At 39.0% G+C, this 17,219-nt stretch overlaps 2 protein-coding genes across 4 annotated transcripts in view; one reads left to right on the forward strand and one right to left on the reverse strand.

Moving 5' to 3' along the window:
* The window catches only part of LOC140654908 (very-long-chain enoyl-CoA reductase-like), a 28,502-nt gene extending 21,933 nt beyond the window's left edge, over positions 1-6,569 (forward strand). Inside the window, exons 9-14 of one of the 3 annotated variants that reach the window (XR_012043565.1) lie at positions 1,567-1,639; positions 1,727-1,770; positions 3,161-3,218; positions 3,954-4,042; positions 4,975-5,101; positions 5,201-5,303. Coding sequence is in view for 2 of the 3 variants with exons in the window: in XM_072868789.1 (XP_072724890.1) it covers positions 1,567-1,639; positions 1,727-1,770; positions 3,161-3,218; positions 3,954-4,042; positions 5,056-5,101; positions 5,201-5,328 (438 nt within the window). In the remaining variant the exon portion in view is untranslated. Of the gene's footprint in view, positions 1-1,566; positions 1,640-1,726; positions 1,771-3,160; positions 3,219-3,953; positions 4,043-4,974; positions 5,102-5,200 lie in introns of all 3 variants that reach the window. The other 2 variants (XM_072868789.1, XM_072868790.1) reach the window with 2 other exon arrangements.
* A 465-nt stretch (positions 6,570-7,034) lies between these two features.
* Positions 7,035-17,219, reverse strand: part of ABCA4 (ATP binding cassette subfamily A member 4) — a 75,690-nt gene continuing 65,505 nt past the window's right edge. The window contains exons 39-49 of the mRNA XM_072868787.1: positions 16,049-16,172; positions 15,163-15,292; positions 14,148-14,268; positions 13,208-13,270; positions 12,990-13,096; positions 11,843-11,984; positions 11,141-11,275; positions 9,563-9,666; positions 9,383-9,475; positions 8,793-9,042; positions 7,035-7,850 (exon numbers count right to left, since the gene is read on the reverse strand). Coding sequence (XP_072724888.1) covers positions 7,728-7,850; positions 8,793-9,042; positions 9,383-9,475; positions 9,563-9,666; positions 11,141-11,275; positions 11,843-11,984; positions 12,990-13,096; positions 13,208-13,270; positions 14,148-14,268; positions 15,163-15,292; positions 16,049-16,172 — 1,392 coding nt within the window. The 3' untranslated portion in view covers positions 7,035-7,727. The remainder of the gene's footprint in view (positions 7,851-8,792; positions 9,043-9,382; positions 9,476-9,562; positions 9,667-11,140; positions 11,276-11,842; positions 11,985-12,989; positions 13,097-13,207; positions 13,271-14,147; positions 14,269-15,162; positions 15,293-16,048; positions 16,173-17,219) is intronic.

Consider the following 17,219-nt stretch of genomic DNA (forward strand, 5'->3'; position numbering starts at 1 on the left):
TGCATACCCAAAAGGGTGTCCATTTTGTCTGAGGTCTCTGGGCACTTCAGTAGTTCAATTAACTCTGAAAAGAAAGTGGAAATGTAACAGAATGTTTGATACAACTGCTTGCAGCAGATGGGTGCCTTACCCTTCACCAGCATTTTCAGAAAAATGCACCATCAGACACTGCAGTCAGCTAGTGTGGGTTGCAGACGCTGAGGTAATCACTTTTGGGGGTATTATTGCTAGAAATGCAGTTCAGGTATATATAGGGGGAAAAGGCTGCAAAATTCAAAGCCAAAAAAAAAGTTAAACCAGTCAGGACAGGAAAGAATGCAGCCTTGGATAAGAATTTTGGCTGCATGAGCAGGAAAGGAAAGCTGTGAGGGAGAAAGCAGAAAGACCTAGAAATGTCTAAGGTACGCGAACCTACTGGAAGGCCAAGGAAAAAGCATCACCAGAAAGAGTAACAGGATCAGTGTTTTACTCAAGAGTGAAAATAGGAGGGAAGGAAAGATACGGGGAAGGAAAAGAACAGGAGAAGTGGTGAAAGGAAGATAAAGAGCTCAGTTTTGGTCTTGCTGAAGTCCAGGTGATAAGCAAACATGCCCTAAAACACTAAAAACTGAGGCACTAGGTTTGATAAAGGAAGAAATCTCAACTGATGAGAGGCAAATTTATGAGTTGTCGGCAAGGGTTAAAGTCTGTCTGCAAGAGAATGGCACCTAGAGGTGAGAGCACAGAGGAAGAAGAGGAATGGGCCAAGAAAGGGCCTCTCTCCTACCTACAGATATATAAGGAGGGAGAAGATAACCTGTCACCAAGATACTGAAGCAGCAATGAGTGTCAGAAGAAAAACCACAAGAAGGCAGGGCCAGGAAAACCAAACAAGAGGTAGAGATTGTCATTGTAAGTAGTTTTTTTCATGGATGAAGCCTGTGAACAAGCTCTGAGATTGGTCAGGAATGAGTCAGTACAGCCATTAGTGACAACTACGTTATGAGAGTTTAGAGAATGGAAGGTGGATCACAGAAAGCCAAAGGCAGCAGCAGAAGGGACAAACTAAAGGTATTGCAGTGACAGGGCAGAGGAAAGCGTCAGGAAAAAGCATGGGAAAGAAAGAAAACTGATGGGGTGAAGGAGAAGAGGAAAGGCAAGAGATTGGGCAATACAAAGTAATAACGAGGGAAGAGAGCACAGTGCCTAAATCTTGTTTTACAAAGTCTCAAGGGTTAGCAAAACAAGTCTCTCTTTAACATACAGTCTGTATGGCACTTCATCTTTGGCCAAATGGCTTGCCAGACGAGATAAATTTGCTTTCAATAGTATGATCATACTTTCTAAAACTGTTTATAAACTTAAAAGTTCCAAGATATTTGAGAGGAAATCTCACTCTATGAGCACTACTTCCTTCCTGTTACTTCCTGTTGTCTGCTCCCACCTTACCACACTTAGTATTGTAATTTTTTGTTGTATTATCAGCAACTTGAAGGATCAGACCAATTCATTGTTATCAGCGGTCCTTGCAGTGCATACTGGCCTAGATGATTGTACTAAAACAAAGAAAAATTCGCTGTTTTTCAGAACTGCTTGTATTACTGGGGATTTGCAGCTTGGCTTGCTTATTACATCAATCATCCTCTTTACACTCCTCCTTGTAAGTAGCAAAACAACCCTCAATATGATTTAAGTACTTATGTGTTTGTATATTAGTACTAATTACATGTAAACTTTTTTTTTATAGCTTATGGGAAAAAACAGATAAATTTTGCTGTGATCATGTTTCTGGTAGGTTTGTTGCTCTTTTTATAAAAAATGCTAAAACATGTTGCTTTATTTCTTATGTTGTGTAAGCGGAGGAGTGAGTAGGATAAGCAGATACTTAAAACTTGAACACTTGGGACATACTACTAAAGCTGACCACTTGCATGCAGAACAGATAAATCTGTCAGTTTTTAATGTGATCTTGTACACAAGGGAAGATTTTCATTCAGTATCCATTCCATCGCTGGGATACTTATCTGCTGGGATGATCTCTCATAATCTTTAAAAGGATCCTGGAACTACCAGCTTGTGACACTGTTTAAAAGCCAGTGAGTTTGTTTTGTGAACTGTTTATTGAGTGTTAAGAATCACAACAGATCATAAAACTCAGAGAACTGGCCAGCTAAGAATGTATGTTGCTGATAATTTCCAGGGATAGAGGTTTATTTTGCTGGGCTTCAGAAATTTTTTACAGCTTTCCTTATGAAGCAAAATTCTTAAGTCACTGTCTGTTCATTCTCACAGTTCCTAGGAACCTTTCATACATACAGAAGCAACATTAGTCTAGCCAACAAAGATGTACCCATTTTTCCTATGTATGCATAACATGTTTAGAACTTCAGCTGTTCACTTGCTTTGAGAAACTAATCGTCAGTCACTCCAGGATCTCAAAGCAGCTTCCCAGTATGAAAATTCTGTAAGTTCATAATCTATTTCCAGTTTATAGAGAGACTACATAACTGAAAGCACAGAGCTGGGAATAAAACTCAGGAGCTCTGACCAGCAGTCATTTGCTTTAATAGTTATGGTTTGCAGACACTGGAGACTGTCCATAATCATATAAATGGGTCATTTCAATACACTTTCTGCATAATTGATTGGGGAAGCATTATTTAAAACCAGTGGAGGAAGCTGGGTGAATTATATTTCATGAGTCATATCAATTATACTCTAGAGAAGAAAACTTACTTAGAGTCCAACACGTATCTTCCTTGGGATTTTAATAACTTTTAAGAAACCAAAACTATCCAAATCAATTTTTGGGTGTTTTTAAAGACATAAGAATAGCCAAAAGATAAAGCAAGTATCTCCTGGATTTACTTTTATCCCCTTTGGTTTATTGCCTTTAGATCTCATGAGGCTTATATAAGTAGTAAATTTGATCTTTTGGACACTGAGTCCACATTCGCTGGAAAATATCATAAATATACTACATAGTATAATATGGACTCATGTTTGAACAAAGACATTCCATCCTCCTGTCAGACAGCAATCTTGGTTAAGGATATTTATTATGTTTATAATAGATTCTTTTTCTTTTTTTTTTTTTTAAAGTACTCCAGGAAATAACAAAAGGAAGAATAGTAAATAGAAGGGAAGCGCAGTTTTAATTCTGTCATGCTTTTTCTTGCAGCTGTGTGAAGCTGGAAATTTTTCCATTCATGTTGCACTCAGTGACCTCCGGAGAAATGGTAAAAATTGCATTATCATTTTTTCACTTTTGCGCAGCCATTCAGTACTTCTATAGTTACTCTACCTCATGAAAGACCTGATCCTGGAGGGCATTGATACCTGCCAGCTGACTGCTGTGGGAGCGCAGGTTGCTCACCACTGTAAAGACTGGATCCTAGGGGAGATCAGACAGTGCAAGGCATCCAACACCAGACTGTTAAACAGCACTTCTTATCTTACTGTAGTTTTTATTGGTTAGGGCCAGGTTGTGTTGGGGGAAGCAGTTACATTAGTTACACTGGTAGTGCAAAAGGAAACAGTGCTCATATAAGCTATGCTTTGGTGAGCAAGGGAAAGTAATTTCACTGGCTTCTACAGTGGGTGCAAGATCTCTGTGCAGGCCAGGGTTCCTTGGGCATGAGCCAAATATCTTACAGCTATGAACTATGACTGCTAAAATCCCATTCTGTGACAATCTGACAAAACTTTAACTTCTAAATCTAAAACTTGAGGTACCTCTTCTTACAGGAGTGATTATGATCAAAGGCATATGTAGATGACTTTGTAATGCCTGGAACATTTCCTCACAGTTATCCTATTCCTTCTTGTGGGTCCAGAGGACATCCTGTTTTCCCACATCCTGCTTGTCCCTCTGACAGTGATGAGACACAGGAGTAGGCAGATTCGGGTAGTCTTTATAGGAAACAATATATTTAGGAGTGTGAATATTTTGTGATTTGTTTTCTAATCTATAGGATCCAAAATCCGTAAGATCCCATATCCAACAAAGAATCCTTTCACATGGCTGTTTTTCTTTGTATCTTGCCCTAACTATACATATGAGGTATGTATTTTCAAACAAGATGTTAAGATTTTAGTTTTGCTGAATATATTTTCATTTCTTTTGGAATGTTAAACATGGAAGAGACCTCTGAAACAGTTCAGCTCAATACATTTCCCCTCCTCCCTTAAACCCCAAGAAATCAGATTACAGACAGGAACTTGTCTGTTCTTCTCCTCCTCCCTTGAGGCAGTACTTGCAGGCCTAACCTTAGACAGACAGCCCAGACCCTGGGCCTATGCTTCAGTGTGGCTGCTAGACACGACAAAGAGACACTTTAAAGCAGTGCAAATTTTGCAGACAGGAACAGGGAGATTGCTACTGAATGTGTGTTGCAATGAGGGGATGGGGGCATCTGGTGGATTTATAATATAAGAGAACCCAGGAATATCACAGTACGCAGGAAGATACGGGGCAGATGAATAGAATATATTGTGGTAGAGAAAATAGGAAATAGGCCCAAGTCTTCTTACCCATTTTCTTAAGTTACATAGTTGCTTGTATTGGTGGTGACTGCTTTAGAAGCTTGAATCAGTTTATTGCTTCATATTCCTTAATCAGGAGCCAAACTCCTGACTCAGTTCAAAAGCAGTTAAAACCAGTGCAACTCAGTGTAAAATTCACTTTTGTACAGGACGACAGCATCTGGTTTTAACTTCAGTGGAAATTAACAGATGTTAATGAGAACAACATTTGGCCTCAGACTATAGAAAGTTACCATTCCTAGCATTGATGGAGGTGTGACAAACACAAATTAGGCAGAGAAATGGAAAGGAAACTATGTTGTCATGCTTAAAATTTTGTCATGATAGCTATGGAAGCAAATGCAAAGGTTTTGTTTGTGATAATAAGGCACTGTTCACCTTTTTGGCTAAAGGTTATTAACACTAGAAATTGATCTGGCTGACCTTGGCTTTTTTATTTACCTGTACTAGGACAAGGTTGTTTTTGATCAATAGAGACATAAATGCAAATGCTGTCACCAGAAATATTTTAAATTTCCTTGGCCAAAACAGGTGGGGACCTGGATCAGTTTCACTATCATGACTCAGTGTGTTCCAGGTGAGTAATGTTTTGGTACTTCACCCTGAAGTGATGTCAGCAACAAGAGTGTGTTTTTAATCTGATAATGAAATGTATCTTTTCCTCCCTTCCTTCCAGTGGGGCTGTTCACCTTGCTTTGCTTCATTCAGATGACAATCTGGGCAAAGGATAAACACTGCACCTACCTACGAGAATTCAAGGATTATCCAACTCTTCGAATGCCAATTATTCCCTTTTTGTTGTAAGAAAAAAGGTTTAATTTGAATATTGCACAGACCTTCAAGAAGAAAAAGCTCATAAACCTCCTGCCAAATAACTGAATTAATTTAAAGGATTTTGGTGCATGTTGAATCTCCACTGCTGAGGGAAATTGTATGCACTTGAAAGCTACACTTCCTCACATTCAAGAATTCTCAACTCAGAAGCACCTTCAAAAAATAAGGCTTCATTGCACAGCTGGTAGTCAAAAGCCCCTACAGCTCACTGTAACCTGATTGACTTAGATTTTCCTGATCTAGTCTATTTAGATTGATGGATCAGAGATACTGAGAAGTCTGTGCTGAAAAGCGGCTCCAAATTTAGCAGTGGCATTCTGCAAGACATAAGTAGATTGGAACGAGGACATACCAGCTACCTACTAGAGAACTCAGCTCAGCCAGCATGGCCAGCTGGCCTGAAGACAGTTGCATGATCTGCCTTCTTTGACTTGAAGAAGAGAGTATGCTGCGTGGAGGCAGGTGCTTTATAACAAATAACATTACCAAAGAATATGAATGATTCCTGGAATAAAGAAATAGGCAATATCTCAAATACCTGATTTGGGTCTAACCCCTAATTTGCCAAAAGATGTATTGGTAGTATTTGTGGATGTAACATCCTGCATTGTTGGGTTTTTTTGTTTGTTTTTAATCTTCTTCATTAGTAAATTGCATACTAGTAAATAAGGTTCAGAAGATCTATGCTATATCTGTGATATTTAGCCTGTTTTCATATAGCAAGTCCTTATGATACTAAAGGACCTTTTACCTAGCATTTTATGTCAGCATTCTCTGAATAATTTTTAATACACTTTGTAAATACATGAAGTGACTACTAGTCTTCAGAATGCTAGCTCCCTTCTTATTTTCAGAGCCAGGGAGAAAAATCAGCTACATTTTGGACTTCCTGTGTTTTCTTTTTCACAAGATGTTCAGTGGGACTTAGTTGGGTTTTGTGCAAATCTAGTAAAAAAAGACTATTGCAATCTAGCTGAACGACATTTTTAAGAAGCTATTTTAGAATATGAAGAGAATGAGTAGATACTGTTTTGTTTCATGATTAATTTATTTATCTATAATGGATGTATAGAAAGATTTTTGAAACTATTTGTAAGGGTGAAATATGCAATAAATTCTAGACTATATTTTGAAATCAGTTGAAATAATTATGGCAAAAGAAGAAGATTACAGCTGGTTGCTGAAGTTTCATAATATTTTGTACAGTAAAAAGCAAGAATGTCCTTATATATTAAAAAAAAAATCTACATCAATTGAAGAAAAAACCTAACAAAGCAAAAATACATGACCCAGATTTTATTTCTGTATAACATGTCTAAGAGAAGATTTCTTAGAAATGGTTAGATCTGGTAGATAACTGAAGCAATACATCATTATGAATTTGTTTTCAGTATTGTTATTTTCCACGAGTTTAACTGTGAACCAGAGAAAAGAGCTAAATGTCAAATGATTTCCCACTGAGTGCAGTGTGGAGTACAAGCAGGTTGAAATTTTCCTTCTGAGCACAGAGAAAGCACATACCCTATTCACACTTTACACCCACTTAAGGTCTAGTCACAGGAAAGAAGAAAAATTTGATCTTGTTTAATAACAAAGATATCTTTCCAGGCCTCCATGAGAAAACAAAACTTTTGGCGGATTTGGACATATTCTCTTTCCTTTTAATCTCCATTTTGACATTCTGCTTCCATTCGAAAAACTTGAAGATGACTATGAGATCATTTTCATTAAGTTGTTGGGTTTTTTTAAAGCAAATTTCTTGCCTGGATCTGAGATCTGAATTAATTCTTCCCATTCTTGCTGAGACAACTGTCTGTTTTCACTGGCAGCCCGGTGAGACAGTGAAGCAGTCTCCCAGCACTAGCCCCATTCAGCCAGCACTGATGTTCTGACCTTGGTATTCCTGTGTACTCAGGATGGCAGGAATCCACTTCTAAGCTGGGCAATGCTCTCTGCCTTGGGACCTGTCTGCTGGCTGGTAGCACTGACTTCAGAGTTAAAACAAAAAAAAACCTACCAGCCTGAAAGGACCAGATAGAGAAACTGTCTTTAATGCTCTTTACATGTCAACAAGGAGGAATGAGACTTCTCTTCTTGTATCTTATAAGCAACTTTACGTCAGAGGAAGATTTTGTTCTATAACGAGGACCTGCCTTTCCTTTGACACTTTCAGCATGTAGCGTTCCTGGTAGGGCAGTAGAATTTGACTGTTGCTAGGGCTGTTGCTGTTGTGAGCACAGTGCTCAGAAAGATGCAAAAAAATCAGTATAATACTGAGTGCGAGAATCTTTGTTTTACCCTTGTACTGCTCTGGTATGGCACATCTTTGCACTGTGCACACTCTAAGCGGTAGTGACTGTAGGAATAGTCTATGCAGCTGCTTGCTGATGCAAAGCAGGGGACACCTTTGCTTCTCGGCTGGCTCCAGCTGCACGGGGATGCAAAGGAATTTCCTCATCCTCCATCTGCTGTTTAGCAAAGTTCACAAAAACCTGTGTGAGGAAAGCAGAAAATGTCACCATCTCATCAACTGAGATGAGTTAGTGGGATGTCTCTGTACATTTGCATCCTCTTGGCCTCTCTGCAGGGAAGAGACAGAAAGGGGAATCCATAGACATGAACTGAACTGAGACACTGCATATCAGCAGGGATCATTAATTCCTTCTTTATTTTGATAAACTTCCTTGCAACTTCCTTCCTTTGGATGCACTTACTTGCAACTAAAATCCTATTTTTTCTTAAGCAGGAGATGGGTTCAGCAAGGTTTGCATGGCTTGCACAATGTAAGTGAATTTGGTTGTGATGGGAAAGAGGAGACAGAATATTTTAGTAGGAAGCTGTAAAGGCAGCCAGGAATGTGTCTCTAGCATTCTCACCAAAGACAGCTTTGCATATATGGACCCTCAGCTACTTAGGAAAGCAGGCAGATGGGGCTAATACCCTCTAGCAAGTGGGTGTTGCCAACAGTCCCAGTGGACTTTCCAGGTTTTGTGTGTCTTAATTGCTCCTGTATAAAAGCGCATGACAGAGACATATAAACATTTAACTAGATATCACAGTGTTGCTGACACAACACAGTCCAAATATCTTATTTAAAATAAAACATTATTCCCAGCTCAGCAAGCCTCATTCTGAATAGCTCACCTTGCTCAGACTGCTGCTCCTGAAGGAATGGGTTGTGTGAATTCTGGCATCTGGGAAACACTGTCTTACCAGCTTTCAAATGGCACCTATTTACACAGGGAATTAGTTACAGATTTCATATCTGATCCACCCTCCTTGATGAGAGGTCTAGGAATTTTGCCTGAGAAAGAGGTGCGAGATAATTCTCTACTCTGAACAGTTTGGTCCTTCAGTCATTTGGATACACCCCCATTGCATTGCCTAATTCTCACCAGACAGGCTCTCTCATGGATGCTTTATTTTTTACTCACCTGATCTAAAGTTGTTTGAGACACAGAATATTCTTCAATATGCAAGTTTTCCTTATTGGAGATTATTAACCGAAAAATCTTAGCCAGAGAGGAGGAGCAAATCTGATACTGCAGCATGTTGTAGTGTTTCTCTCTCTGTAAACTCCCTGGGAAGTTCATGCGTATGAACTGCTCAGCAGGAGTAGGATCTGGAGGCAGCCCAGACTTTGGAGCTTTGATTTTCAGAGTGACAATGTAGCCATCTCCAAACCTGGGAAGCACATGTAGATTTGGGAATTGGATGAAGAGATGGTTTCATTATTCAGGAAGGAGATTAATTTTCAGCAGCTATGAAAACATTAACAGTATCTGAAAGATAATGCATAAGATCTAGCTTTGTAGGAAGCTCTGTATTTGCCCTGCAGAAGTGGTGTGTAGCATAACAGTTGAAATGAGGTCTGCTCAAATTGTCTAGGATACCACAGAGCTGTACTCAGAAATGGATCTGCTTAAACAACAGCTCTTCAGATTGGATTGCTGTATTAAGAACGGTACATGTCACATACACTAAGTTTTCACATTAAAAACCACCATAAAAATATTCTGCTTACTTGTATTTTAGCTGCTGAATTGTGCCCAGGCATTTGAAGGTACCTTTTACCATGATGGCTAAACGAGTACAGAGGGCTTCACATTCTTCCATACTTTCAAAACAGAGAACAGATATTTGAGATAAAAGCCAGCAGATGAACTTCAGCTACTCTGGGATTCTGAATTCTAACTCTTTTTACCTGTGTGAGGTTAGAACCACAGCTCGCCCATCTCTGAGCACACTGACAATAGTGTCCCACAGGAGGCGCCGGGACTGAGGGTCCATTCCAGTAGTCGGTTCATCCTGTAAGGGAAACATTAAGACAATTAGAGTCAGAGAAGCAGATATGAAAAAGAAAATCTATTTAGAATAAAGTAATTTTGTGTTTGGGCCTTAGCATATAGCTGCTTCCCTACTGAAATCTGTGCCTTGAGAAAGCATGTGCACCTTGAGAAGCATATGAGTGAATGGGTACTAATGTACTTCTTGGCACAAAGCAGTAAGGCAACAAGTACAAGAAACTGCAGGTAAGAATATAAAGTTGTCTGTGTAGGGCACAGCTATAGGGAAGGGAATGCAGTGACCATTACAACAAAGGCAGTCCCCAGTCTAGGGTCTTACATAAAAAGATATAAGCATTTGTGATACACCATTATAAAAACATTTAGGACCCAAAATAGAAATAAATGGAAAGAGGCTCATGCAGTAGCAGTTACATCAAATTGTGTCAAGTTTGGCTCCCATGTTTTGATGGACATTAGAGATGTAGGTCAATATACTGGAGAAACAAAGAAAAGAATCTTATATCTATAATACTACCTTTAAGACAGAGATGGACACTTTGAATAAAATCTTCCTTTTCTGGGGCAACAACTCTTGTAAGAGAGTGAGTTCTCCCCAAGTAACCTTCTTACTTACATAAACATATAGGACACATTTTTCAACCCAAGAAGTTAGTGAAGTCCCCCTGATTTACACCAGCTAAGGATCTGGTCCTGCATAAATCAGTTAACCCAGTCAGTAACAAAAAATTTTAAAACATCTTGGAGAAAAAAAACTGTCATTCAATGTTTTGTCTTAAGAAGTTATGAGAAAACATTTTATCTGGCTGTTCACTATGTACAGGCAGAATACATATAAAGGCATATTAAATGGCACAAGGAACCATGCTATTAAAATGTTATTAAAATGTTTCTTTTTAGCCTACAAATTAAGGTGGGACAGTATAATCTAAATAAAGAATTTTTTTAGTAATTGCATTTAGAATTTCCCTTGAGATATGCAATTATCCGATAACTTATGTTATTTGATGAGAACTACATTTCAGCATTTGTATAGTTTAGTCTAAATTTGTATAATTTATTCCAAAGATATTAAAGGCTGCAAAAGGGTAGCTATCTTCCTCTGTTCTGCTGGATAAAGCAGCAAGGTATATGTCATAAGATCATCTTTTACATGAGTGGTTATACTCTGACAAGAAAAGGCAGACTGAAATCAAACATGGATTAAAATTCAGATTTGTCTGGATTATAGATTTTATCTCAAACCATTCTTTGCTGAAGATCTTTCTTTCATAATCACTTGGGGTCCATTGAAAACATAGTTATGCATTCCAGTCTATCCCTGAACTTAACTCAAAATTACATTGAAGTAGATGTAAGTTGAGGGCAGAAAGGAGCTTGCAAGCTTGTCATAAACATCCTTGTACCTCTTTAGCGTGTAGTTTTATGAGATGTTATATTGAACTATCACAGAGGTATGTTACCGTGATACTTACTAGCAAGACAAGTGGTGGGCAGCCTATCAGTGCAATGGCAGTGGAGAGCTTGCGCTTGTTGCCACCACTGTAGGTACCAGCCAGGTGGTCTGCATACATAGGAAGTCCCAGCTTCTGGATGCCCCATTCAGCAACCTATGAGAAAGACCGCCTTTTTCACACAGCAGCTAATGCATAACAGACAGGGTTGCTGATACATCCCTCTTCTGGCAGAGACATGGCAATCTCCTGAGTTTTAGCACATTCATTTTAGAACTGGAGCAGGGGAGTCCAAAAAATTTATGATGATGAGGGGAATTCTAAGTACTTGAGGGAAAGCCATAAACCAGCCTCAGCTGTAGACTTCCCATCTGTGCAAGAATTTAAATTATTTTCTTCTGGAATCTTCTTCATGTTTTTTTTCTTATACGTAAACATCTTTAAAGACAAGAACAAAACAGCAACCAGTGCAGTTCAGAGTAATAGCAATTGCATCTTTAGCCTTCCACAGTTGGCGCCAGAGTTTTGCAAGTCCCACTAATGCCATTTGATAGTGCAGTCTTGTACTTAACTGTCCAAATGACAGGAACCACTCCCAGGATTTCCACACACAGAATGGAAAGCCCACTTTGAAAATTCTGGCCCTGGGCGTGTTATGAACCCAGTTAATCATCACAAATATTCACTGTAACTATGCATAAGTCAAAAGCAAGAATGCTTTACCCTCTTGATTTCCTCTGCTGGAACCCCGCGCAGGCGTGCATATAAGTAGAGATGTTCTCGTCCTGTGAGCAGGTCATCAATGGCATCAAACTGAGGGCAGTATCCCATGTTTTGATGGACGTTAGAAATGTGGGTCAATATACTGGAGAAAAAAAGAAAAGAATCTTATACCTATAATACTAGCTTTAAGACAGAGATGGACACTTCGAATAAAATCTTCCTTTTCTGGGGCAACAACTCCTGTAAGAGGAGAATGAATTGTTCCTGACACAACATCCTACTAAAATATCTCTCTGTACAGAATAACAAGGAATATATTCTCATCTAAGTCAGCTCAGTCCTGGTTAAGAGTGTAAGCCCATTTCCCCTCACCCATTTTCGTGTTTGAGTATAGGCTAACTTAACCAGAAGTTCTTTGAGCAGCCACTCAGATCATATATGTTGCAAATGGTGTTTATTTCTAGAAGAAAAAAAAATTAGTCAATTTCATCTCAGAGTGTGGCCACTGGGAACAGACAGGAAAGACATAAGGCTAACACTTCTTTGGTGGTAGTAGTAGTAGTAGTAGAAGTACAGAATCACAGAATGGTTGAGGTTGGAAGGGACCTCTGGATGTCGTCTTGTCCACCCACCCTGCTCAAGCTGGGTCACCTAGAGCAGGTTGCCCAGGACCATGTTCTGGCAACAAAATAGCTATTGTTCAAATCATATCAATGGGCAAAGAATCAAATCCCAACTATACCTAACAAACGAAGACACACAACCTGGAACTAAACTAATGTAAGTGAATACCAGATCACACTGTATTAACTTATGACATTATGCCAGCACTGTGTAAACAAAGATGCTAGAAACAGCCAGAGAAAAGTCCCAAAGCTCAGATCAAAGTACCCTGTTGGACTGGTTATCTTATGGTTGTGAGCTCTGGCCATTAGATCCAATTGCCTTGTCCCACTGTTAGCATTACTATAACTTACCCACAGATTTTACAACAGAGTGTTAAAAGTATAAAGTGCCAGTGCGTGTTAGCTGTAGTCTCTCTCAGTGCCATAAAACTGGAAAAGAGCTGTTGGGTCATTGAGACTATGATCTGGGCAGTTCTACCCCGGGAAATGGACTGTCTTTTTTTTTTTTTTAAGGGACTTACCTATTGCCAGCCACTACAGCATCTCCAGATGTCACATCAGTATCTCCAGTAAGCATTTTGAACGTTGTTGTTTTGCCAGCGCCATTCACTCCCAAAAGACCAAAGCACTAAATTACAAAATTTATCACATTCTTTAGTATTTCCAACTTGCAAATCAGCAGGGGCATGAAATCTGAACTGATCCATGGAATGTAATCTAGTGTTATTGAACAACCTACCTCTCCGGGACGGATGCCAACACAGAGTCTGTCCACTGCAGGCTTGTGCCTACCTGCATAAATCTAAATTGACAGAAAAAAACAGAAAAATTGTATTTCAAGACATCTACAGCAAAGAAAGTCTTCTGAATTTTTTACTTTAATGTTATTAGGATGAGACAACTTTAGAACCAAGACAGGAGTAAATAAAAATTAAAAAGAAAGAGTAAACATTCTACAAAGTCAGACATTTAGTTACAGTAAATAAATTTGTAATGACCCCTAAAAATACCAATTTTTCTGCATGCAGCCTTTTACTTCATATCTGTAGCACTAGGAGACAGACCTGATGCTTTGCTGGGACAAACTATCTCTGATACATCAAACCAAAGTGGAACAATACAGCAAGATAGAAGAATGATAGAAGAATGCTAGAATGATACTCCAGTTCTCTGTTCATGAGATCCCAGCAATGTGTGTAATCTTTGTATTTCTGTAGCTCAAGCTTGCATGCATTCTGATAGCATAACTCAGATGCCTTCACTGTCTGGAAAGAAGATAAATTAGCAATAACTATAGCCCTCATTGTGAAAGCAACCAAATGGTTAACTTGGGATTGAAAGTCACCTATGGAAAAAACAGCATTGTAGAAGAAGAGACTAGTAGTAGAAATGGACATTCATTAGATAACAGTCATGTCAGACGTTACCAGGTGTGAGGTTAAAAAAACCACCTTAAGCAGGGAGGGTTGCACTGTCCTTGCTGGACTTCCCTGTGGTTTGATTTCTAAACAAAGGAAATAGCCATATAACATGTTAAGCCTTGACTTCTAAAATGTTTGTTATTTTCTAAGGCCCAAGGTTGATTTTGAAAACAATCCATCTGAATCCACAGCTGAAATACATTCTGAAAGAATAAATTTACACTAGACTCATTTGTTTCATTCTTCTCAAAATATTACCTTGGTCAGTTCTTGTAATTCTAAGATATCTGTTTTGTTGCCTCCATTCATAATTCTTTTTCTTTCTTCTGCAACGTCCTCATCTTCACCAGTAATAGGCGACATGGCAGTCTCAGCAAACCTGGAAAACCGCAAGAGATAGATTGCAGAAACAAGGAGTTGCCCTGGGTGCAGTTAGAACAACAGTGTGAAACAATGGCTAATCAATTGCCAAAAATGTGACTGGTGGAAGCAGTGGGATTGAAACTTCACAATGTGATGTTGGCTGGAGCATTCCTGCTGTTGGGAGAATCTCTGACCCTTGAAAGTTAACCTCTAAGTACTAAAAAGGGACGAAATGGCTTGCTCAAAAGAGCATGCCTTGTCAGTCACTGATATGACATAACCTGCCCCTCAGCCACAGCTTTTGCTATTTGGCTGCTCTCCAGTAGCTATTGATAGTCCTCTACAGATCTTTTGAGCAGACCTCCCTGTAAGACAATGTTTTCGTAATTGTACCAATTAGTACTCTTGTTGGCAATCTTGAACAGGAGTGAATGACCCACTCACACCTGGACAGTAGCTGCTTTCATTGGGATAGAGGCATATTTGTAAAGCTGAGAGAGAAAGCTTGCACAGTGTCCAGGCTGCAACTGTCCTGCGTAATGGACTAGAATTCCCGTCTTGGGATGTCAGACTAGTACCTCATGCAAGTACTTATGACACTACAAACTTTCCAAGTCATTTCATAATCTAACTATCACAGTGTCTTAATCTAAAAGAATTTACAACATTAAATTCTTAATTAAAGAAAACTCATTTCTTTAATAATACATTCTTAAATCCTGTTAAGATAACGCATATTTGTAAATGCTTTCTTGAACCAGGATATCAACAAATTAAGATGAAATCAGGTAAGTAAACAGAAAAAAAAAAGCTGAAAAATTCAGAGAAAAAGAAAAAAGAGGGACATAGAGAATAACAAAGACACTCACCCTGTTAATAAAGAAACATTAATACAAGCTTCCAGACATACCATCTTGTGGAGAACAGACGGTGCTGCATAAGGAGATTCAGAATGAAGAATGCCACCCCTTGAACAGCCATGGCAACCAGGTTCTTTCCAACAAAGTCCCACTGAAAAGGGTTGGAAACATGCTCCTCACCTTTGGAGAAAAAGCACCAGGAAGCAAGGTGAAATACTGCTGAAACAAAATACTGCTCCTCAGAACAAAAGGCATAATCATAATGGTTTAGGATGAAAATCTGTACTTTATTTGATCATGATCAGGCAATGTCTCCATTTTCCAGTGTCTTATAAAGATTCTTAAGAAAATACACTCCAAGCTCCGCTGCTGCATGGGAGCATAAATGAATATAAGCTCTCTGAATATGCGCTACTTTGGATATCATAACATGAAATTTGCATGGATTAAGTGAAAGACATACATTTTCTGAATAAAAACAGATAAGTTGGGCTATATGACTATTATTTTAATAAGAGGTTGTCTGATATCAGAGACAGCCATATCCCAAGAGGATGCATTTGAAGAACAGCAGCCACTTTAAGCATTAACATGAAGGCTGCTTAAGTATTCAAATGAAATGAAATAATATATCCTACTGTAATGATCTAAGGACCTCAGAACAAATGATAAAAAGACACCAGAGTCTGGCACTGAACAAATGGGTTCATTTCCAATACAGACTAATGATTGGGCTGCAGTGTTCTGGCAGCTATATCAGAAGCTGTGATTCCTTCAGAGAGGTTGAACTTTCACACTCCTCATCCATCTGATGATGTGAAAGGAGAGAATTTCAGAAACAGCCACTAATTTTCCAAGATAACACTTCCAACCGTCTCATCCAAGGTCAGGACATGTGACAGTGATATAACTTCTTGTTTATTGGCTCTTACTTACCAAACCTGGCATATACTTCAGTCACAGCTTGGTTCATGGCCAAGTCAATGAGTCCACGGCCCAGGCAAAAATGTGGGAAGACAATCAGCACATTTTTCAATGTTTTATTAAACTTCAGCAAAGACTATAAGAAACAGAAACAACATAATAAGCAGTTGAAACCAGACTTCTTTAAGAAAACATAGCAACATGAGTGAAAAGTTCTTTGTCATGTCAGAGAAACTGGATGTTCTGTGTTCTTACAACAGAGAAAACAAGACAATTTATCGAGTTACTCCCAAAGCATCTGCAACCTAGAACGCAGCACAGCAGAATGCTGGTATACACTGCACCAGACAAGGTGCCTGTGAAAAACTGCCAATGGGGAGAGAGGTTAATCTTTGTAATGAAGTATTTCTCTGTGTAGCAGAGGTAACATGTAATTCTGGTGTCAGCTATTATAAACAGCAACTATGAGAAACAAGAAAGAGTGGTATTCTTCTGTCATAACATCTTTATTTACAGCTGCAATATTTCCATAATCAGGACCGTCACAATACTGAAAAGTACCAGCATCTCGGCATAACTACACAGTAGACTTTGGTACAATGTGGAGATACCCAAAACGGTGTAAGTGCCAGTAGCAGTCTAGCTGCACCAACGCTGAATCCAGAGAAAGGCAATTTTCCCTCTGGAGACACAGTGTCTACAACAGGGACATATTATCAATGATAAAAATACTGGCCTGCTGTGCCACAGCCAGAATGGCACTAGATTGAACCCTGTGCTATCGAGATGCATGGCTGAGAATGCAGGAACACCAGGGACAGAAAGTATTGTAAAGCTGGCCCTTGAAATAATGAACTGAACCAAGATCTGTTTCTCCTTCCCGACAAACAACAATGCTTGATCAGCACATGGTGTTTGAAAATGCACTATCAGTAATGATAGCTAATTGGATTGCTGTCAGATGTAGAAAGGATGGCAATCTCAGTGGCCAGAGTATCAGCAGCTATAGAGGTGGTAGGTAATAGTGCATACAAGCCAACAGCATTTTATAAACTGATCTCTTAGCCTTTTGAAGAACTAATTTTGGCACTCACTGTATTCTGTCTATTCTTGTACTTTCTGTCACCTTCCTGGTGGTGGTAAACTGTTTTTGGGAAATTCTCAAAATGCTACTGTAAGCAGA

Source organism: Ciconia boyciana, chromosome 7 (genome assembly GCF_034638445.1).
Source record: "Ciconia boyciana chromosome 7, ASM3463844v1, whole genome shotgun sequence".
Classification (NCBI taxonomy): Eukaryota; Metazoa; Chordata; class Aves; order Ciconiiformes; family Ciconiidae; genus Ciconia; species Ciconia boyciana.